Source organism: Arachis hypogaea, chromosome 19, assembly GCF_003086295.3.
Source record: "Arachis hypogaea cultivar Tifrunner chromosome 19, arahy.Tifrunner.gnm2.J5K5, whole genome shotgun sequence".
NCBI lineage: Eukaryota > Viridiplantae > Streptophyta > Magnoliopsida > Fabales > Fabaceae > Arachis > Arachis hypogaea.
The window spans coordinates 60,642,479-60,665,287 of NC_092054.1; the positions used below are offsets into that span (position 1 = coordinate 60,642,479).

Here is a 22,809-nt window from a genome sequence, read left to right on the forward strand (position 1 = left end):
TCTTTATCTCAATTCTTTTTCACAACTCCGCACAACTAACCAGCAAGTGCACTGGGTCGTCCAAGTAATACCTTACGTGAGTAAGGGTCGATCCTACGGAGATTGTCGGCTTGAAGCAAGCTATGGTCATCCTTGTAAATCTCAGTCAGGCGGATTCAAATGGTTATAAGGTTTTAATAATTAAAATATAAATAAAATATAAAATAAGATAAAGTTACTTATGTAATTCATTGGTGGGAATTTCAGATAAGCGTTTGGAGATGCTTTGTTGCTTCTGAACCTCTGCTTTCCTATTGTCTTCTTCCAACCATGCGTTATCTCCTTCCATGGCAAGCTGTATGATCCTCTCGGATGAAAACAAATCCATATGCGCTGTCACTGCACGGCTAATCATCTGTCAATTCCCGCTAGCGTCGGAATAAGACCATTGTCTTTTTGCATACTGTCACTTGTGCCCCACATTCGCAGGTTTGAAGCTCGTCACAGTCATCCCTTCCTAGATCCTACTCAAAATACCACAGACAAGGTTTATACTTTTCGGATCTAAAGAATGCTGCCAATGGTTCTAGCCTATACCATGAAGACTCTGATCTCACGGAATGGAATACTCTGTTGTCAGGAGAAGCAACCATGCGTCGTGAACCAGGAGGCCAAGAGATACACAGTCAAGCTATTGCAGATAGAACGGAAGTGGTTGTCAGGCACGCGTTCATAAATAAGAATGATGATGAGTGTCACGGGTCATCACATTCATCAGGTTGAAGTGCCAGTGAATATCTTAGAGAAGTAGTAGGCGTGAATTGAATAGAAAAACAATAGTACTTGTATTAATTCATGAAGAACAGCAGAGCTCCACACCTTAATCTCTGGCGTGTAGAAACTCCACCGTAGAAAATACATAAGTAAAAGGTCTAGGCATGGCCGTGAGGCTAGCCTCTCCAAACGTAAAATACGGCTAAAAGCTCAACAAAAGACTATCAAAGATGTAAAATAAATCTCTAAAAGTAGTTTTTATACTAAACTAGTAATCTAGGTTTACAGAAAATGAGTAATTAAGTGAAAATAGTGCAGAAATCCACTTCCGGGGCCCACTTGGTATGTGCTTGCACTGAACATTGAAGCTTTCACGTGCATAGGCTGTTCCTGGAGTTAAATGCCAGCTTTGGTGCCAGTTTGGGCGTTTTACGCCAAGATGTTTTAGGCTGACTTTGGATGCCAGTTTGGGCCATCAAATATCGAGAAAAGTGTGGACTATTATATATTTCTGGAAAGCCCAGAATGTCTACTTTTTATCGCAATTAAGAGCACACCAATTGGGATTATGTAGCTCTAGAAAATCCACTTCGAGTGCAGGGAGGTCAGAATCCAACAGCATCTACAGTCCTTTTTCAGCCTCTGAATCAGATTTTTGCTCAGGTCCCTCAATTTCAGCCAGAAAATACCTGAAATATAGAAAAATACATAAACTCATAGCAAAGTCTAGAAATGTGATTTTTGAATAAAAACTAATAAAAATATAATAAAAAGTAATAAAAATATGCTAAAAACTATGTAAAAACAATGCCAAAAAGGGTATAAATTATCTGCTCATCAGTTGGCTACAGCGTTGGACCTCCAACGTTCCCTCCAACCTTGGCGTTTTCACGCGTATGCATACTGCACGCTTGGTACGTGGAATCGTGATTACACTTTAATTATGTAAAGTTCATTGCTCTTTCTTTCCCTGGAAATGGCGCCAAAAACATGATGCCAAAACCACGGTTCACAACTCCGTGTAACTGACCAGCAAGTGCACTGGGTCGTCCAAGTAATACCTTACGTGAGTAAAGGTCGAATCCCACGGAGATTGTTGGTATGAAGCAAGCTATGGTCACCTTGCAAATCTCAGTTAGGCGGATATAAATTGATAATGGTGTTTTCGAATTTAATATAATAAAATAGGGATAGAAATACTGATGAAATTCATTGGTAGGAATTTCAGATAAGCGAATGGAGATGCTTTCGTTCCTCTGAAACTCTGCTTTCCTGCTATCCTCATCCAATCAGTCTTACTCCTTTCCATGGCTGGCTTTATGTGATACATCACCACTGTCAATGGCTACTTTCGGTCATCTCTTGGGAAAATGATCCAATGCCCTGTCACGGCACGGCTAATCGTCTGGAGGCTTCACCCTTGTCAATGGCTTCATCTTATCCTCTCAGTGAAAATGGTCAACGCACCCTGTCACAGCACGGCTATTCATCTGTCGGTTCTCGATCATGCTGGAATAGGATTTACTATCCTTTTGCGTCTGTCACTAACGCCCTGCAATCGCGAGTTTGGAGCTCGTCACAGTCATTCATTCATTGAATCCTACTCGGAATACCAAAGACAAGGTTTAGACTTTTCGGATTCTCTTGAATGCCGCCATCATTCTAGCTTACGCCATGAAGATTCTGATTAAGAGATCTAAGAGATATTCATTCAGTCGAAGGTAGAACGGAAGTGGTTGTCAGGCACGCGTTCATAGGGAATGATGATGATTGTTACATTCATCTCATTCAGATTGAAGTACGAATGAATATCTTAGAAGCGAAACAAGATGAATTGAATAGAAAGCAGTAGTACTTTGCATTAATCTTTGAGGAACAGCAGAGCTCCACAGCTTAATCTATGGCGTGTAGAAATTCTACCGTTAAAAATACATAAGTGAAAGGTCCAGGCATGGCCGAATGGCCAGCCCTCTGATCTAAGAACCAGGCGTCCAAAGATTCTCAAGATTCAAAGATCGTTCAAAAGATGTCTAATACAATAGTAAAAGGTCCTATTTATAATAAACTAGCTACTAGGGTTTACATGAGTAAGTAATTGATGCATAAATCCACTTCCGGGGCCCACTTGGTGTGTGCTTGGGCTGAGCTTGAGTGTTGCACGTGTAGAGGTCCTTCTTGGAGTTGAACGCTAGCTTTTGTGCCAGTTTGGGCGTTCAACTCTGATTTTGGCTCCTTTTCTGGCGCTGGACGCCAGATTTGGGCAGAAAGCTGGCGTTGAATGCCAGTTTACGTCGTCTATTCTTGGCCAAAGTATAGACTATTATATATTTCTGGAAAGCTCTAGATGTCTACTTTCCAACGCAATTGGAAGCACGTAATTTCGAGTTCTGTAGCTCCAGAAAATCCACTTTGAGTGCAGGGAGGTCAGAATCCAACAGCATCAGCAGTCCTTCTTCAACCTCTGAATCTGATTTTTGCTCAAGTCCCTCAATTTCAGCCAGAAAATACCTGAAATCACAGAAAAATACACAAACTCATACTAAAGTCCAGAAATGTGATTTTTGAATAAAAACTAATAAAAATATAATAAAAAGTAATAAAAATATGCTAAAAACTATGTAAAAATAATGCCAAAAAGGGTATAAATTATCCGCTCATCACAACACCAAACGTAAATTGTTGCTTGTCCCCAAGCAACTAAAAATAAAATAGGATAAAAAGAAGAGAATATACAATGAATTCCAAACATATCAATGAAGATTAGCTTCAATTAGATGAGCGGGACTTGTAGCCTTTTTGCTTCTGAACAGTTTTGGCATCTCACTTTATCCTTTGAAGTTTAGAATGATTGGCATTTATAGGAACTCAGAATTCAGATACTGTTATTGATTCTCCTAGTTCAGTATGTTGATTCTTGAACACAGTTACTTTATGTGTGATGCCAGGGCATCATGGCTAGTTTTACTAGCCATTTTTTGTATGCTTTAGGTTGGTTTCATGCATTTTCTTAGGAAATAAGAAAGTATTTGGTTGAAAATGCATTCACACCATGATTCAAGCAAATATTATGAATTTTGAATGATTTCATGAGAATTATGCATGAATTGAATGATAAAATGGATGATGCATGATTTCATGAGAATTAGTGTGGCTAACGTTAGCACTGACATTAGCACCTAGACCTCAACTTGATTCACTTACAAGGACCACCCAACCTCAAGGAAGCAAGCCCACAAGTGTTAACCAATCAAGGCCACAAGAAGCATCTAGAATAGAAATTTTCATTTAATTATAATTTGCTTTTAATTTCATTTCATTTTGTAATTTAGGAGAGCCTATATAAAGGCCTTAGTTTTTACATTCAAGACATTCTAGAATCGGGGATTGAAGAGGGGTCTTCGGACTCCCTCCCCTCACACACTTTAACTTCTCTTTCTTTTCTTTGTACTTTTCATTTATGAATTTTGAAGTTTCAATTTTATTTTTAATCTTCATCTTTACTTTTCTGCACTTTCTTTCTCTTCTATTTTGGTAGAGCAATGATCAACTAACTCTTTTCATTGGGTTAGAGAGCTCTATTGTGATTCAATGGATTAATTTTAGTTCTTCTTCTTCTTCTTCTTCTTCTTTCTTTTCTCTTGATTTTACTAGAGAGCTTTCAATCTTCATCTAATTGGGTAATTGTCTCGGAAGAGAAATTGCTCATACTTTGATTTCCTCTGAACCTTGGAAGAGGAATGAGGAAATCATGCTAGAAATGCTCTCTCACAATGGATTAGGTTGGGGGTTGGATGGATATTGTGACATTTAATCCTACTAATACTTTGATCTATGAATGTGTGTGGTATAATCAGTGATCAAATTTCATCTCTTCTCATGAGCAATTAAATTAAGGAATTGGGAAATTGTTCAAGCTTAGAGAGATTGGGTTGCCAAGGAATTGGGACCCAATCACTTAAGATTGCCAAGGAGATCAATGAATGCATTGATTGAGGAAGAGATGAGAATGAACTTGATTCGGAGGATTGCAATATCTCTTGATCCCAATGTTCATTTTATTTTTAGTTCTTACATTTACTTTTCTTGCCATTTTACTTTTCTGCACTTTATTGCTTTCTTTACTTTTATGCCATTTACATTTCCTTGTTACTTATCACTCCAATATGATTCGTCTAACTAGGATAATCAATTAACCATTGATTGCTTAATCCGTTAATCTCTGTGGGATTCGACCTCACTTTTTGTGAGTTATTACTTGACGACAATTCGGTATACTTGCCGAAGGGAGATTTGTTGAGAGACAAGTTTATGTGCATCAATGAGTCTTGGCCGTGACCCTAAGCATTTTGTTTTCCAGTATTACCACCGGATACATAAATGCCACAGACACATAACTGGGTGACCCTTTTCAAATTGTGACTCAGCTTTGCTAGAGTCCCCAGTTATAGGTGTCTAGAGCTCTTAAGCACACTCTTTTTGCTTTGGACCACGACTTTAACCGCTCAGTCTCAAGCTTTTCACTTGACACCTTAACACCACAAGCAAATGGTTAGGGACAGCTTGGTTTAGCCGCTTAGGCCAGGATTTTATTCCTGTGGATTATGGGCCTTCTATCCATTAATGCTCAAAGCCTTGGATCCTTTTTACCCTTGCCTTTTGGTTTAAAGGGTTATTTGGCTTTTTCTGCTTGCTTTTTCTTTTTTTTGGCCATTTTTTTCTGCAAGATTTGCTTATTCACTGCTTTTTCTTGCTTCAAGAATCAATTTTATGATTTTTCAGATTATCAAATAACATTTCTCCTTTTTCTTTATTCTTTCAAGAACCAACAATTTTAACATTCATAAACAACAAATTCAAAAATATGCACTGTTCAAGCATTCATTCAGAAAACAAAAGGTATTGCCACCACATCAAAATAATTAAACTAATTTCAAGATAGAATTCGAAACCATGTACTTTTTGTTCTTTTGCAATTAAAAATATTTTTCATTTAAGAAAGGTGATGGATTCATAGGACATTCATAGCTTTTAAGACATAGACACTAGACACTAATGATCATATAATAAAGACACAAACATAGACAAAACATAAAGCATAATTTTCAAAAAACAGAAAAATAAGAACAAGGAAATTAAAGAACGGGTCCACCTTAGTAATGGCGGCTAGTTCTTCCTCTTGAAGATCTTATGGAGTGCTCGAGCTCCTCGATGTCTCTTCCTTGCCTTTGTTGTTCCTCCCTCATGGATCTTTGGTCTTTTCTAATTTCATGGAGGAGGATGGAATGCTCTTGGTGCTCCATCCTTAGTTGTCCCATCTTGGAACTTAATTCTCCTAGGGAGGTGTTGATTTGCTCCCAATAGTTTTGTGGAGGAAAATTCATCCTTTGAGGCATCTCAGGGATTTCATGATGAGGAATTTTCTCATGCTCTTGTTGAGCTCCATGAGTGGGCTCTCTTGTTTGCTCCATCCTTCTCTTAGTGATGGGCTTTTGAGATGAATTTCTCCATCTCCCATAACTCGGAGGTGGAAGCAATTGCCTTCTCTTTCCTTTTTCTAGAGGTTTCTCTGGCCTTAGGTGCCATTAATGGTTATGGAAAAACAAAAAGTATAGCTTCTTCCACACCAAACTTAAAAGGTTTGCTCGTCCTCGAGCAAAAGAAGAAAGAAAGGAGTAGAAGAAGAAGAAATGATGGAGATGGAGGGGGGTGATGATTTCGGCCAAGGGGAGAAAGAAGTGCTTGTGATGTGTGAAAGTGAAGGTAGTGAGGAGGGGTATTTATAATGGATGGATTTGAGTGGTGAAGAGGATATGGGGAAGAGTGTTATGGAAATGTGTGAAGAGGAGAGAAGAAGATGTGGGGTAGGTAGGGATCCTGTGGGGTTCACAGATCCTGAAGTGTCAAGGAATTTGAGTCCCTGCACCATTCTAGCGTTCAAATGCCCATTCTGTGCCAAATCTGGCATTTCACGCCAGCTATGCTACCTTTCCTGGCGTTAAACGCCACTCTACTGCCCATTTCTGGCGTTAAACGCCAGCCAGATGCCAGACAGCCCTTTCTGGCGTTAAACGCCCAGAGTGCTATCCATTCTGGCGTTTAACGCCCATAATGCTGCCTGGCAGGGCATTAAACCCCCATTCTGCTATCCTTACTAGCGTTTAAAAGCCGGTAAGCCTGTCCTCTAGGGTGTGCTATTTTTGATGCTGTTTTTCATTCTATTTTTGATTTTTCAGTTGTTTTTGTGACTTCACATGATCATCAACCTAAAGAAAACATAAAATAACAATGGAAAATAAATAAATGTAATTAAATAACATTGGGTTGCCTCCCAATAAGCGCTTCTTTAATGTGAGTAGCTTGACAGTGAAGCTCTTAGAGAGCTTCACAGAGACTCAGAGCTTGATGTTGGCCTCCCAACACCAAACTTAGAAGTTGAGTGTGGGGGCTCTATTTGACTCTGTATTGAAAGAACCTTTTCATGCTTCCTCTCCATGGTTACAGAAGAAGATCCTTGAGCTTTAAACACAAGGTAGTCCTCATTCACTTGAAAGACTAACTCTCCTATGTCCACATCAATCACAGCTCTTGCTATGGCTAGGAAGGGTCTTCCAAGGATGATGAATTCATCTTCATCCTTCCCAGTCTCTAGGATTATGAAGTCAGCAGGGATGTAATAGCTTCAACCTTCACTAAGACATCCTCTACAAGTCCATAAGCCTGTTTCCTTGAATTGTCTGCCATCTCTAGTGAAATTGTGATCTATAACAATGGTGCCAAAGACTTAGTACGCACAATCTTTATCTCAATTCTTTTTCACAACTCCGCACAACTAACCAGCAAGTGCACTGGGTCGTCCAAGTAATACCTTACGTGAGTAAGGGTCGATCCTACGGAGATTGTCGGCTTGAAGCAAGCTATGGTCATCCTTGTAAATCTCAGTCAGGCGGATTCAAATGGTTATAAGGTTTTAATAATTAAAATATAAATAAAATATAAAATAAGATAAAGTTACTTATGTAATTCATTGGTGGGAATTTCAGATAAGCGTTTGGAGATGCTTTGTTGCTTCTGAACCTCTGCTTTCCTATTGTCTTCTTCCAACCATGCGTTATCTCCTTCCATGGCAAGCTGTATGATCCTCTCGGATGAAAACAAATCCATATGCGCTGTCACTGCACGGCTAATCATCTGTCAATTCCCGCTAGCGTCGGAATAAGACCATTGTCTTTTTGCATACTGTCACTTGTGCCCCACATTCGCAGGTTTGAAGCTCGTCACAGTCATCCCTTCCTAGATCCTACTCAAAATACCACAGACAAGGTTTATACTTTTCGGATCTAAAGAATGCTGCCAATGGTTCTAGCCTATACCATGAAGACTCTGATCTCACGGAATGGAATACTCTGTTGTCAGGAGAAGCAACCATGCGTCGTGAACCAGGAGGCCAAGAGATACACAGTCAAGCTATTGCAGATAGAACGGAAGTGGTTGTCAGGCACGCGTTCATAAATAAGAATGATGATGAGTGTCACGGGTCATCACATTCATCAGGTTGAAGTGCGAGTGAATATCTTAGAGAAGTAGTAGGCGTGAATTGAATAGAAAAACAATAGTACTTGTATTAATTCATGAAGAACAACAGAGCTCCACACCTTAATCTCTGGCGTGTAGAAACTCCACCGTAGAAAATACATAAGTAAAAGGTCTTGGCATGGCCGTGAGGCTAGCCTCTCCAAACGTAAAATACGGCTAAAAGCTCAACAAAAGACTATCAAAGATGTAAAATAAATCTCTAAAAGTAGTTTTTATACTAAACTAGTAATCTAGGTTTACAGAAAATGAGTAATTAAGTGAAAATAGTGCAGAAATCCACTTCCGGGGCCCACTTGGTATGCACTGAACATTGAAGCTTTCACGTGCATAGGCTGTTCCTGGAGTTAAATGCCAGCTTTGGTGCCAGTTTGGGCGTTTTACGCCAAGATGTTTTAGGCTGACTTTGGATGCCAGTTTGGGCCATCAAATATCGAGAAAAGTATGGACTATTATATATTTCTGGAAAGCCCAGAATGTCTACTTTTTATCGCAATTAAGAGCACACCAATTGGGATTATGTAGCTCTAGAAAATCCACTTCGAGTGCAGGGAGGTCAGAATCCAACAGCATCTACAGTCCTTTTTCAGCCTCTGAATCAGATTTTTGCTCAGGTCCCTCAATTTCAGCCAGAAAATACCTGAAATATAGAAAAATACATAAACTCATAGCAAAGTCTAGAAATGTGATTTTTGAATAAAAACTAATAAAAATATAATAAAAAGTAATAAAAATATGCTAAAAACTATGTAAAAACAATGCCAAAAAGGGTATAAATTATCTGCTCATCAGTTGGCTACAGCGTTGGACCTCCAACGTTCCCTCCAACCTTGGCGTTTTCACGCGTATGCATACTGCACGCTTGGTACGTGGAATCGTGATTACACTTTAATTATGTAAAGTTCATTGCTCTTTCTTTCCCTGGAAATGGCGCCAAAAACATGATGCCAAAACCACGGTTCACAACTCCGTGTAACTGACCAGCAAGTGCACTGGGTCGTCCAAGTAATACCTTACGTGAGTAAAGGTCGAATCCCACGGAGATTGTTGGTATGAAGCAAGCTATGGTCACCTTGCAAATCTCAGTTAGGCGGATATAAATTGATAATGGTGTTTTCGAATTTAATATAATAAAATAGGGATAGAAATACTTATTTAATTCATTGGTAGGAATTTCAGATAAGCGAATGGAGATGCTTTCATTCCTCTGAACCTCTGCTTTCCTGCTATCTTCATCCAATCAGTCTTACTCCTTTCCATGGCTGGCTTTATGTGATACATCACCACTGTCAATGGCTACTTTCGATCATCTCTCGGGAAAATGATCCAATGCCCTGTCACGGCACGGCTAATCGTCTGGAGGCATCACCCTTGTCAATGGCTTCATCTTATCCTCTCAGTGAAAATGGTCAACGCACCCTGTCACGGCACGGCTATTCTTCTGTCGGTTCTCGATCATGCTGGAATAGGATTTACTATCCTTTTGCGTCTGTCACTAACGCCCTGCAATCGCGAGTTTGGAGCTCGTCACAGTCATTCATTCATAGAATCCTACTCGGAATACCACAGACAAGGTTTAGACTTTTCGGATTCTCTTGAATGCCGCCATCATTCTAGCTTACGCCACGAAGATTCTGATTAAGAGATCTAAGAGATATTCATTCAGTCGAAGGTAGAACGGAAGTGGTTGTCAGGCACGCGTTCATAGGGAATGATGATGATTGTCACATTCATCTCATTCAGATTGAAGTACGAATGAATATCTTAGAAGCGAAACAAGATGAATTGAATAGAAAGCAGTAGTACTTTGCATTAATCTTTGAGGAACAGCAGAGCTCCACACCTTAATCTATGGCGTGTAGAAACTCTACCGTTAAAAATACATAAGTGAAAGGTCCAGGCATGGCCGAATGGCCAGCCCCTCTGATCTAAGAACCAGGCGTCCAAAGATTCTCAAGATTCAAAGATCGTTAAAAAGATGTCTAATACAATAGTAAAAGGTCCTATTTATAATAAACTAGCTACTAGGGTTTACATGAGTAAGTAATTGATGCATAAATCTACTTCCGGGACCCACTTGGTGTGTGCTTGGGCTGAGCTTGAGTGTTGCACGTGTAGAGGTCCTTCTTGGAGTTGAACGCCAGCTTTTGTGCCAGTTTGGGCGTTCAACTCTGATTTTGGCTCCTTTTCTGGCGCTGGATGCCAGATTTGGGCAGAAAGCTGGCGTTGAATGCCAGTTTACGTCATCTATTCTTGGCCAAAGTATAGACTATTATATATTGCTGGAAAGCCCTGGATGTCTACTTTCCAACGCAATTAGAAGCGCGTTATTTAGAGTTCTGTAGCTCCAGAAAAGCCACTTTGAGTGCAGGGAGGTCAGAATCCAACAGCATCAGCAGTCCTTCTTCAACCTCTGAATCTGATTTTTGCTCAAGTCCCTCAATTTCAGCCAGAAAATACCTGAAATCACAGAAAAACACACAAACTCATAGTAAAGTCCAGAAATGTGAATTTAACATAAAAACTAATGAAAACATCCCTAAAAGTAACTAGATCCTACTAAAAACATACTAAAAACAATGTCAAAAAGCGTATAAATTATCCGCTCATCACAACACCAAACTTAAATTGTTGCTTGTCCCCAAGCAACTGAAAATCAAATAGGATAAAAAGAAGAGAATATACTATAAATTCCAAACTATCAATGAAACATAGCTCCAATCATATGAGCGGGACTTATAGCTTTTTGCCTCTTGAATAGTTTTGGCATCTCACTTTATCCATTGAGGTTCAGAATGATTGGCATCTATAGGAACTCAGAGTTCAGATAGTGTTATTGATTCTCCTAGTTCAGTATGATGATTCTTAAACACAGCTATTTCATGAGTCTTGGCCGTGGCCCTAAGCACTTTGTTTTCCAGTATTACTACCGGATACATAAATGCCACAGACACATAATTGGGTGAACCTTTTCAGATTGTGACTCAGCTTTGCTAAAGTCCCCAATTAGAGGTGTCCAGGGTTCTTAAGCACACTCTTTTTTTGCTTTGGACCTTGACTTTAACCGCTCAGTCTCAAGTTTTCACTTGACACCTACACGCCACAAGCACATGGTTAGGGACAGCTTGGTTTAGCCGCTTAGACCAGGATTTTATTCCTTTAGGCCCTCCTATCCACTGATGCTCAAAGCCTTGGGATCCTTTTTATTTGCCCTTGCCTTTTGGTTTTAAGGGTTATTGGCTTTTTGCTCTTGCCTCTTGGTTTTAAGAGCTTTGGCTTTTTCTGCTTGCTTTTTCTTTTTTTCTTTCAATATTTTTTTTCGCCTATTTTTTTGTTTTTTGTTTTTTTTTTCTGCAAGCTTTGTTCTTTGCTGCTTTTTCTTGCTTCAAGAATCATTTTTATGATTTTTCAGATTATCAAATAACATGTCTCCTAGTCATTATTCTTTCAAGAGCCAACATATTTAACATTCTTAAACAACAACTTCAAAAGACATATGCATTGTTCAATGGAATCTCTATGGTCTCTAGATGAGCCTCAGAGTCCTTTGGTTCCTCAGAGGGAAGCTCCTTATTGATCACTGGACGTCCCAGGAGGTCTTCCTCCTTGGGATTTGCGTCCTCCACTCCCCTTGTAGGTTCGGCCATGGTGCTTATGTCAATGGCCTTGCACTCTCCTTTTGGGTTCTCTTCTGTATTGCTTGGGAGAGTACTGGGAGGGATTTCAGTGATCCTTTTACTCAGCTGGCCCACTTGTGCTTCCAAATTTCTAATGGAAGACCTGGTTTCATTCATGAAACTCACAGTGGCCTTAGATAGATCAGAGACTAAGTTTGCTAAATTAGAGGCATTTTGTCCAGAATTCTCTGTCTGTTGCTGAGTGGATGATGGAAAAGGCTTGTTGTTGCTAAACCTGTTTCTTCCACCATTATTAAAGCCTTGTTGAGGCTTTTGATCCTTCCATGAGAAATTTGGATAATTTCTCCATGATGGATTATAGGTGTTTCCATAAGGTTCACCCATATAATTTACCTCTGCTATTGCAGGGTTCTCAGGATCATAAGCTTCTTCTTCAGGAAAAGCCTCTTGAGTGCTGTTTGATGCAGCTTGCATTCCATTCAGACTCTGAGAAAATCATATTGACTTGCTGAGTTAATATTTTGTTTTGAGCCAATATGGCATTCAGAGTATCAACTTCAAGAACTCCCTTCTTCATAGGCGTCCCATTACTCACAGGATTCCTTTTAGAAGTGTACATGAACTGGTTATTAGCAACCATGTCAATGAGTTCTTGAGCTTCTGCTGGCGTTTTCTTTAGGTGAATGGATCCACCTGCAGAAGTGTCCAGTGACATCTTTGATAGCTCAGATAAACCATCATAGAATATATCCAGGATGGTCCATTCTGAAAGCATGTCAGAAGGACACTTTTTGGTCAACTGTTTGTATCTTTCCCAAGCTTCATAGAGGGATTCACCTTCTTTCTGTCTGAAGGTTTGAACATCAGCTCTATGCTTGCTCAGCTTTTGAGGAGGAAAGTACTTGGCTAAGAAAGCCGTGACCAGCTTACCCCAAGAGTTCAGGCTGTCTTTGGGTTGAGAATCCAACCATAATCTAGCTCTGTCTCTTACAGCAAAAGGGAAAAGCATGAGCCTGTAGACTTCAGGATCTACTCCATTAGTCTTAACAATATCACATATCTACAAGAATTCAGTTAATAACTGAAAAGGATCTTCAGATGGAAGTTCATGAAACTTGCAGTTCTGCTGCATCAGAGAAACTAATTGAGGTTTCAGCTCAAAGTTGTTTGCTCCAATGGCAGGAATGGAGATGCTTCTTCCATGTAAATTGGAATTAGGTGCAGTAAAGTCACCAAGCATCTTCCTTACATTATTATTATTTTCGGCTACCATCTCCTCTTCCTGTTCGAAAATTTCTGAAAGGTTATCTCTGGATTGTTGTAATTTAGCTTCTCTTAATTTTCTCTTCAGAGTCCTTTTAGGTTCTGGATCTGCTTCAACAAGAATATTCTTGTCCTTGCTCCTGCTCATATGACAAAGAAGAGGGCACAGAAAAAATAATAATAATAATATGGATCCTTTATACCACAGTATAGGGATCCCTGTGTGAGTAGAAAAAGAGGGGGAGACAAAGAATGTAATATAATGGAAGAAACACAACTGTGAGGAGGGTTGAGATGTGAGATGAGATGTTAGCAGATGAATAAATAGAATAAGATGGGAGAGGGAGAATTTTCGAAAATAATTTTTGAAAAAGGGTTAGTGATTTTCGAAAATGGTTTTTGAAAAATGTTAGTATTTTTCGAAAATTTTTAAAATCAAAAATAAAAATAAGAATAATTAGTTAATTAAAAAGAAATTTTTGAAAAAGAGGGAAGATATTTTCGAAAATTAGAGAGAGAGAGTTATTTAGGTAGTTTTGAAAAAGTTAAGAAACAAACAAAAAGTTAGTTAGTTAGATTAAACAAATTTTGAAAAGATAAGAAGTTAGGAGGTTAGAAAAGATATTTTGAAACCAACTTTTTGAAAAAGGTAAGATAAGAAGATATTTTAGAAATTAGTTTTGAAAAATATTTGATTTTTAAAATCTCAATTAATGACTTGATTCATAAGAAATCACAAGATATGATTCTAGAACTTAAAGTTTGAATCTTTCTTAACAAGCATGTAACAAACTTCAAATTTTTGAATCAAAACATTAATTGATTATGTTATTTTCGAAAATTTTAAATAAAAATAAGAAAAAGATTTTTGAAAAATATTTTTTTGAATTTTCGAAAATAACTAAGAAGTTTGAAAAAGATTTGATTTTTAAAAAAGATTTTGAAAAAGATAAGATTTTTAAATTGAAAATTTGATTTGACTCATAAGAAACAACTTGATTTTAAAAATTTTTGAAAAAGTCAACTCAAATTTTCTAATTTGATGAGAGAAAAAGGGAAAGATATTTTTTTTTATTTTTTATTTTTTAATTTTTATGATGCAAGAGAAAAACACTAAAAAGATGCAATGCATGAAATTTTTAGATCAAAACATGTGATGCATGCAAGAATGCTATGAATGTCAAGATGAACACCAAGAACACTATGAATGTCAAGATGAACATCATAGACAATTTTGAAAAATTTTTAATGCAAAGAAAACATGCAAGACACCAAACTTAGAATTCTTTAATGCTTAGACACTAAGAATTCAAGAATGCATATGATAAACATGAAAAGACACAAAACAAAAAATCATCAAGATCTAACAAGAAGACTTACCAAGAACAACTTGAAGATCATGAAGAACACCATGAATGCATGAGATTTTCGAAAAATGCAAGATGCATATGCAAGTGACACCAAACTTATGATATGACTCAAGACTCAAACAAGAAACACAAAAAATGTTTTTGATTTTTATGATTTTCTAATTTTTTTTTTATTTTTTCGAAAATTATATGAAAAAGAAAAAAAATAAGGATTCCAAAATTTTTAACATGAATTCCAGGAATCTTGCATTCTTAGTCTAAAGCTTCAGTCCAGGAATTAGACATGGCTCACTAGCCAGCCAAGCTTTCAATGAAAGCTCCAGTCCAAAACACTAGACATGGCCAATGGCCAGCCAAGCTTCAGCATTTAACATCAGAGTATATTGCTCTTGGTAACAAATTGCAAGCCTCAGTCCAAATAAATTTAGACATGGCTTTACAGCCAGCTAGGCTTCACATGCTTCATGAAACACTAGAATTCATTCTTAAAAATTTTGAAGTCATAGAATAATTTATTTTTGAAAACATTATATTTTCTTTTTCGAAAACAAAGGAGAAATTTTTGAAAGATTTTTTTGAAAAATTTTTGAAAACAAAACAAAAAGAAAATTACCTAATCTGAGCAATAGGATGAACCGTTAGTTGTCCAAACTCGAACAATCCCCGGCAACGGCGCCAAAAACTTGGTACGCGGAATCGTGATTACACTTTAATTATGTAAAGTTCATTGCTCTTTCTTTCCCTGGAAATGGCACCAAAAACATGATGCCAAAACCACGGTTCACAACTCCGTGTAACTGACCAGCAAGTGCACTGGGTCGTCCAAGTAATACCTTACGTGAGTAAGGGTCGAATCCCACGGAGATTGTTGGTATGAAGCAAGCTATGGTCACCTTGCAAATCTCAGTTAGGCGGATATAAATTGATAATGGTGTTTTCGAATTTAATATAATAAAATAGGGATAGAAATACTTATTTAATTCATTGGTAGGAATTTCAGATAAGCGAATGGAGATGCTTTCGTTCCTCTGAACCTCTGCTTTCCTGCTATCTTCATCCAATCAGTCTTACTCTTTTCCATAGCTGGCTTTATGTGATACATCACCACTGTCAATGGCTACTTTCGGTCATCTCTCGGGAAAATGATCCAATGCCCTGTCACGGCACGGCTAATCGTCTGGAGGCATCACCCTTGTCAATGGCTTCATCTTATCCTCTCAGTGAAAATGGTCAACGCACCCTGTCACGGCACGGCTATTCATCTATCGGTTCTCGATCATGCTGGAATAGGATTTACTATCCTTTTGCGTCTGTCACTAACGCCCTGCAATCGCGAGTTTGGAGCTCGTCACAGTCATTCATTCATTGAATCCTACTCGGAATACCACAGACAAGCTTTAGATTTTCCGGATTCTCTTGAATGCCGCTATCATTCTAGCTTACGCCACGAAGATTCTGATTAAGAGATCTAAGAGATATTCATTCAGTCGAAGGTAGAATGGAAGTGGTTGTTAGGCACGCGTTCATAGGGAATGATGATGATTGTCACGTTCATCTCATTCAGATTGAAGTACGAATGAATATCTTAGAAGCGAAACAAGATGAATTGAATAGAAAGCAGTAGTACTTTGCATTAATCTTTGAGGAACAGCAGAGCTCCACACCTTAATCTATGGCGTGTAGAAACTCTACCGTTAAAAATACATAAGTGAAAGGTCCAGGCATGGCCGAATGGCCAGCCCCTCTGATCTAAGAACCAGGCGTCCAAAGATTCTCAAGATTCAAAGATCGTTCAAAAGATGTCTAATACAATAGTAAAAGGTCCTATTTATAATAAACTAGCTACTAGGGTTTACATGAGTAAGTAATTGATGCATAAATCCACTTCCGGGGCTAACTTGGTGTGTGCTTGGGCTGAGCTTGAGTGTTGCACGTGTAGAGGTCCTTCTTGGAGTTGAACGCCAGCTTTTGTGTCAGTTTAGGCATTCAACTCTGATTTTGGCTCCTTTTCTGGCGCTGGACGCCAGATTTGGGCAGAAAGCTTGCGTTGAACGCCAGTTTACGTCATCTATTCTGGGTCAAACTATGGACTATTATATATTGCTGGAAAGCCCTGGATGTCTACTTTCCAACGCAATTGGAAGCGCGCCATTTCGAGTTCTGTAGCTCCAGAAACGCCACTTTGAGTGCAGGGAGGTCAGAATCCAACAGCATCAGCAGTCCTTCTTCAACCTCTGAATCTGATTTTTGCTCAAGTCCCTCAATTTCAGCCAGAAAATACTTGAAATCACAGAAAAACACACAAACTCATAGTAAAGTCCAGAAATGTGAATTTAACATAAAAACTAATGAAAACATCCCTAAAAGTAACTAGATCCTACTAAAAACATACTAAAAACAATGTCAAAAAGCGTATAAATTATCCGCTCATCAACGCTTACGCGCAAATTGGCATTTTTTCATCCGCGCAAACGTGTCACTGACGCGTACGCGTGGATTCAAAATTCCCAACTCCCATTTCTGAAATTTTATCGCGGATGTTGGAGGCTACGTTTGAGGTAACGTTAGACCTCCAACGTTCACACATCCACACATGCGCGTCACCTACGCGTGCGCATGGATGCCAAATTTTCAAGTTCCAAACTGAATGTTGCAAATCAAGCTTTGGGACGTCACTTTGTCCTCTTTTCAACGTTGCAAATTTCATGCCCACTATAGACTATTATATATGTTTGAAAAGCTCTGAATGTTAGCTTTCTATCCCAACTCAAATCATCTCAATTGGATATTTGCAACTCAAGTTATGCTCCTTAGAAGGGGACAGGGTCACTGGCGTCAGAGTGCAACGTTGGAGGCAACGTTGGACCTCCAATGTTTGCACCAACGTTGGGAACATTGCCAGATTCGGAAGCTTAAACGTGCTGTTCACCCCCATACTATTATATATTTTTGGAAATCCCTTAATGTCTACTTTCCAATGCCGTTAGAAGCACATCATTTGGAGCTCCATAGCTCGAGTTATACTCCATCGAAGGTGCAGAGGTCAGCTGGCCTTACTACATCAGGTTGGTACCATGTTCGTTTATGCACTTTTCGGGGCAGTTTTTTCCCTCAATTTTAGTGTCAACCATGTAGTGCCATATATTCTTGGAAAGCTCTTGATTCCTACTTTCCAATGCTTTTAGAATCACCTCATTTGGAGCTTTGTAGCTCAAGTTATTCTTGTTGGAAGTATACCCCTTCAGGCTGTGGGGAGTGACATTTCCAGCAACGTTGGAGCACCAACTTTGGCTCCAACGTTGCTTCCCTTTGCCTCCTCTCATGGCCTTCTTGTTGCTTCTTTGCCTTCCCTTTTCTTAGCTTCCATTTCACCTATCATTAACAAAAAAAAATGCATGAAAGCTTTGCTAATCACAAGAAATTGCATCATTCATAATCAACAAGTAAACATAGCAAAATTCTTATGAAAATGCATCAGAATAACAATGTTTGATTAAATCAAGGCATGCATGATTTTATCATCCCAATACTTACTTATTACCTAAGAAATGCATGAAACTACTCTTAAACAAACTAAAAATGGCTTGTGAAACTAGCCAAGATGCCCTGGCATCAGAACCTAAGCCAGTGTTGAATGCCACATTCCACCCCATTCCTGGCGTTTGTAACAACCTAATTATCCTAAGCCTTACCTCACATCGTAAATCAAAGGTTAATCAAAGGTTACGACAATTCTAAGGCATATACATATGTATATATAGAAGAAGTAATATATGCTAGAAGCCCGATGAAGGATACAACTCAAAATCAGGATTTGAAAAGCACAAAACTTACACACGAAGCTACAAACTTAACGCAGAAGATATAGATATAATATAACGAAATAAAAGAGTATAAGAGTATAAGGATCTAGCCACGGCTCGCGAAGTTTAAGCCGGCTAGCTATATACAGACAATACAGAATTCTGAAAGTTAAAAACAACATATACAAGTTTTTCTCTCAAAGCAAGCCTCTAGGCAAAAGTAAATACAAAAGTGAAAAATCTAAACAAAATAAGCAAAAAGACTCCAAAATATATCTAGGATCCTCCGCTCTGTCACCATCGTAGCAACTCACCGAGGTGGGTTGCGACCTGCATCTAAAACATAACAATAGAATATGGTATGAGAACCGGAGGTTCTCAGTATGGTAACAGTGCCTGTAATGTAAAATATAAGACTCCGGGATGCCAGAGGCAATCTTGGAACTTCATATCCATCACAAGATTCATCTTAAAGCATAACTAAAACATTAAAGAATAATTTAAACCATAACATGATAAAGGGGTATTCTAACTTAAAGAATTTTCTAATCTAACTATTCTCCGCTGTCCCACAGCCTTCACCAACCTATCCTCCATGCGATCCAATCGCCACCGCCTTCTGAACCTCCTCAATCCCAATAGAAATACACAATTGTTACAATGCAAGTAAAACACAAGTATAGACATATATGGCAAGTAATTCAAATAGGCAATTAGGCATGTTATACAATTAGGCAAGCAATTATAAGTCGGCAAAGCAAACAAACAAATAGAATATGAACATGAAGAATGCCTATCCTACTGGCTGTGATATCACATTGTCGGTTCAACTGCCAACCCGACACATCTCCATGGAGATGTCGCCCTTTGGAATCATAATGGGAACCCCCGAGATATAGTGCTCAGAACATCGTCCAGGAATTTGTGTCTACACATTCTAGTAATCCGAAGGGATGTGAGTGGGATACTCTTGCCATGGACTTCACATCTCAACGCAAGTGGGACGAACCACCGACTTTACGCCGCCACCGCTACCTCGACAGGCGGGATCCAACCACCGTCCCTGCCGGGTACGTAGCATCTCAACAATCTTAATTTAAAATTTTACATCAGTGGTTTTGAAAAATTTATTATTTCATTATATTAATAATTCATCATTTCAAACTCCGAGTCCTCGACTAATCTCAACCACTGTTAATTCATAATTTCCTTTCCGAACTCACTAGTTCATGAGTTCTCAATTCATATATCTTTCTCCCTTCTCACTCTACCAAACCCATCCTCAGTACACCAGAAACCTGAGCCTCCGTTCTCTAATTTTCAAGGTAGAATCAAATTAAATCTCCTAGTACCTTTTCCCATGTTTTGATACCTGAAAATAAGCCAAAGAGTCTTAAATAGGTGTCACAGAAGGTTATAAGTTTATTGGGATGGTGAAACAGTTAAAAACAAGAATTTAGTTGAAAAACAGGGCATGTGCAAACGCACAGGGGTTTGCGTGTGCACGCCTAGGAGGATTTTCAAAATGTGTGTGGACGCATAGAGGTGTGCGTATACACAGGTGTAAAATTTTCCAATTCTATTCGTTCGCACAAGGCATGCAAACGCCCTCAATAGAATACACCTTCCAACGTGTGCATGCGCACAGCTTGCCAAACTTCGTTGGTTGTGTGTGCGCACAGGGCGTGCTAGCGCTCCCATCAGTAAGCCTTCCCCTGTGTGTGCGTACGCACAAGGCTGCGTGTGCGCACAGGTTCAAAAACTCACAGGGGTGTGCGTGCGCACAAGGCTGTGCATGCGCATTCACAGAAGTATTATATATGACATTCACAAAAACCAGAAATCTCAAATTCTGCAGCATTCACAGAATTCAGATTTTGATACCAAACTTTGAATGATCATAACTTCCACTACAAAAGTCCATTTCTTACAAACTTTATTTCCATTTAAAGATTTTTCAATGAACTTTAATTTAAAGCAAATTTCAACAAATTTTGAAAACTGAGGCTTAAGTTATGATCCATCAAAATTCACCAAAAAATTGTTTTTACCAAAATTTCACAAGTTCTCAATTTTTCCAATTTCATAACCAACACTAAACCACCATCTCATTAATTCCCATAAAACATCAGATTTCACACTTTTCATACCTCAATTCACCACTCCACCTTATACAATCATCAATCCCCATTCTCAAATACATAACAATACATTCATTTTTCAACCAAAACATTTATCAAATATCATTCCACCATTAACAACAATCATCATAATCAAATTCAATCTCAATCTCCAATACCATACTATCAACATCAACATTTCAATTCATCAACAACCCAAATCACCAAATCATCATACGACAATTCCAACAACCAATTTAATTCAATGCTATCCTATGGGCACTAGCCTAAGTGTCCAGAAATATTATATATGACATAGAGGAAACCGAAACCATACCTTGACCGATTTCTAATATGCTAAAAATGCAAAATTGAACTCCAACGAGCTTCAATTCACCAAATCCTCAACCAAGATCAACAAGTCCAGCCACCAAGTCCACTTTCAAGCAATTTAAGTCACCAATTTACTCCACACAACACCAATTCAAGCTAGAAATTACACAAATTCCATAAATCAAACCTAGGGTTTCATATATACACAAAATAATAAGAGATCAGGTATGCTCACCTTACAAACTGTGGATTGGGTCAAAACCCAATGGGAATGAAGTGCTAGAGTGTACCTAAACACCCAAAATCACAAAGTTTTACTCAATACAAAACCCTAAAAATTCAAAATTTTGGAAGGAAGAACTAAGAGGAATTTCGTAATTTTATTACCAGTTTCTTGGGTGGGTTTTGTAGAGGTCTCCGCAAGGATCGCGTGGCCGCAAATGGTGCGGCGATCGGAGCTCTGTAGCTCAAGTTATGAGCTTGGGAAGATGATGATGAATAGTATTTCTTCTCTCTCTTTTCTTTCGGCTAGTGTGTGTTGTGTTTATGAGAGTATTGTGTGCTGAATTGTCCTTTAATGAGAGTATATATGCTGGGCTTTTGCCCAACTTAGGTCCGGTCCAACCCATTAGCGTTTTTAGCCCGTTTGGCTGAACTTTGTGTCAAACCTTTAAAATTAACGACTGGTTTTCGACTTTAAATATTTTCGTAAGGTTTTCAATTTTTTTTAATTTTTCTCGCACAGTACCGGACAGACTTAAACCGATTCGACCGGTTCGGCTGCCAGTTCGCGGTTTTACTCGATTTTTTGCAGAAAATATATTTTTTGACTCAGAAAAATCTACTGAGTCCAAAAATCATATTTAAATCCACAAATTCTCATTCTAAATTTTAGGATCCTATTTTGGGCAATATTAATTATTTACTTAGATGATTAATTAGTCTCGATTCTTACATTCTCCCCACGAAATAAGAAATTTTGTCCTCAAAATTTAGTGATTACATGAGAATAACTCGAGATAATCCTTCTGCATCTCGGACTCCAATTCCAAAGTATGTTCTTCTACTCCATTCCTTTTCCAAGAAACTTTAACCAATAAAACTTCCTTTCCTCGCAGTTTCTTCACACTATTTTCATCAATTCTCACTGGTGTTACTTGAAATGTCAAGTTTTCCCTCAACTCGACTAACTCGGGCTCTAACACATAAGCTGTATCCGACGTCTATTTATGGAGTTGTGACACATGAAATACGTCATGCAAGTTAGACAAGTGAGGTGGCAAAGCTACTTGATATGCCACCGGCCCGAATCGACTCAGAATCTCAAACGGTCCAATGAACCTCAGATTCAACTTCTTTGTTTTGATTGCTCTTCCGATCCCAGTTTTTGGTGTAACCCTCAGGAATACATGTTCTCCCACTTCAAATTCCAATGGTTTCCTTCTCTGATCTGCATAACTCTTCTGTCGACTCTGTGCAGTTAGAATTCTAGCTTGAATCTTCTTAATCTTCTCAGTAGTCTCTGCTATCAAATCAAGACCTAAAACATTTACTTCACCAGTCTCATACCAACAAAGTGGAGATTGGCACTTCCGTCCATACAGGGCCTCATACGACGCCATCCCAATGCTCGCATGAAAGCTGTTGTTGTATGCAAACTCCACCAATAGCATGTAACGGTCCCAACTCCTGGCTTGATCTAAAACACACGCCTTCAGCATATCTTCCAACGTCTGAATAGTCCTATCCGACTGTCCATCCGTTTGTGGATGATATGCGGTACTGAGACATAGCTTCGTACTGAAAGCTTTTTGGAAAGCCACCCAAAACCTTGATGTGAATTGGGGATCATGGTCCAACACTATGCTCGATGGAACACCGTGCAACCTTACTATCTCCTTGATGTACAATCTTGCCAACTCTTCCATAGAATAGTTTA

The 22,809-nt window shown here is 38.7% G+C and overlaps 1 protein-coding gene and 1 non-coding gene across 2 annotated transcripts; one reads left to right on the top strand and one right to left on the bottom strand.

The window, feature by feature from the left end:
• The first annotated feature begins 12,750 nt into the window (after window positions 1-12,750).
• On the top strand, window positions 12,751-12,858 carry LOC112781620 (small nucleolar RNA R71). The gene has a single exon (XR_003192386.1). It is a non-coding gene; the product is annotated as a small nucleolar RNA R71 (small nucleolar RNA).
• A 9,004-nt stretch (window positions 12,859-21,862) lies between these two features.
• On the bottom strand, window positions 21,863-22,798 carry LOC140182275 (uncharacterized). The gene is made up of 3 exons (XM_072228426.1): window positions 22,581-22,798; window positions 22,280-22,511; window positions 21,863-22,093 (listed from the first exon to the last, which is right to left on the bottom strand). The coding sequence occupies exons 1-3, from the start codon at window positions 22,796-22,798 to the stop codon at window positions 21,863-21,865; spliced, it is 681 nt and encodes a 226-aa protein (XP_072084527.1).
• Window positions 22,799-22,809: the final 11 nt, after the last annotated feature.

Coding starts and splice junctions, on each gene's coding strand:
- LOC140182275 (XM_072228426.1), bottom strand. CDS start 22,798: ATGGAAGAGTTGGCAAGATTGTACATCAAGGAGATAGTAAGGTTGCAC. Junction 22,512..22,580: donor TTGGAAGATATGCTGAAGGC/GTGTGTTTTAGA, acceptor ATACAACAACAG/CTTTCATGCGAGCATTGGGA. Junction 22,094..22,279: donor AATTTGAAGTGGGAGAACAT/GTATTCCTGAGG, acceptor CTCCATAAATAG/ACGTCGGATACAGCTTATGT.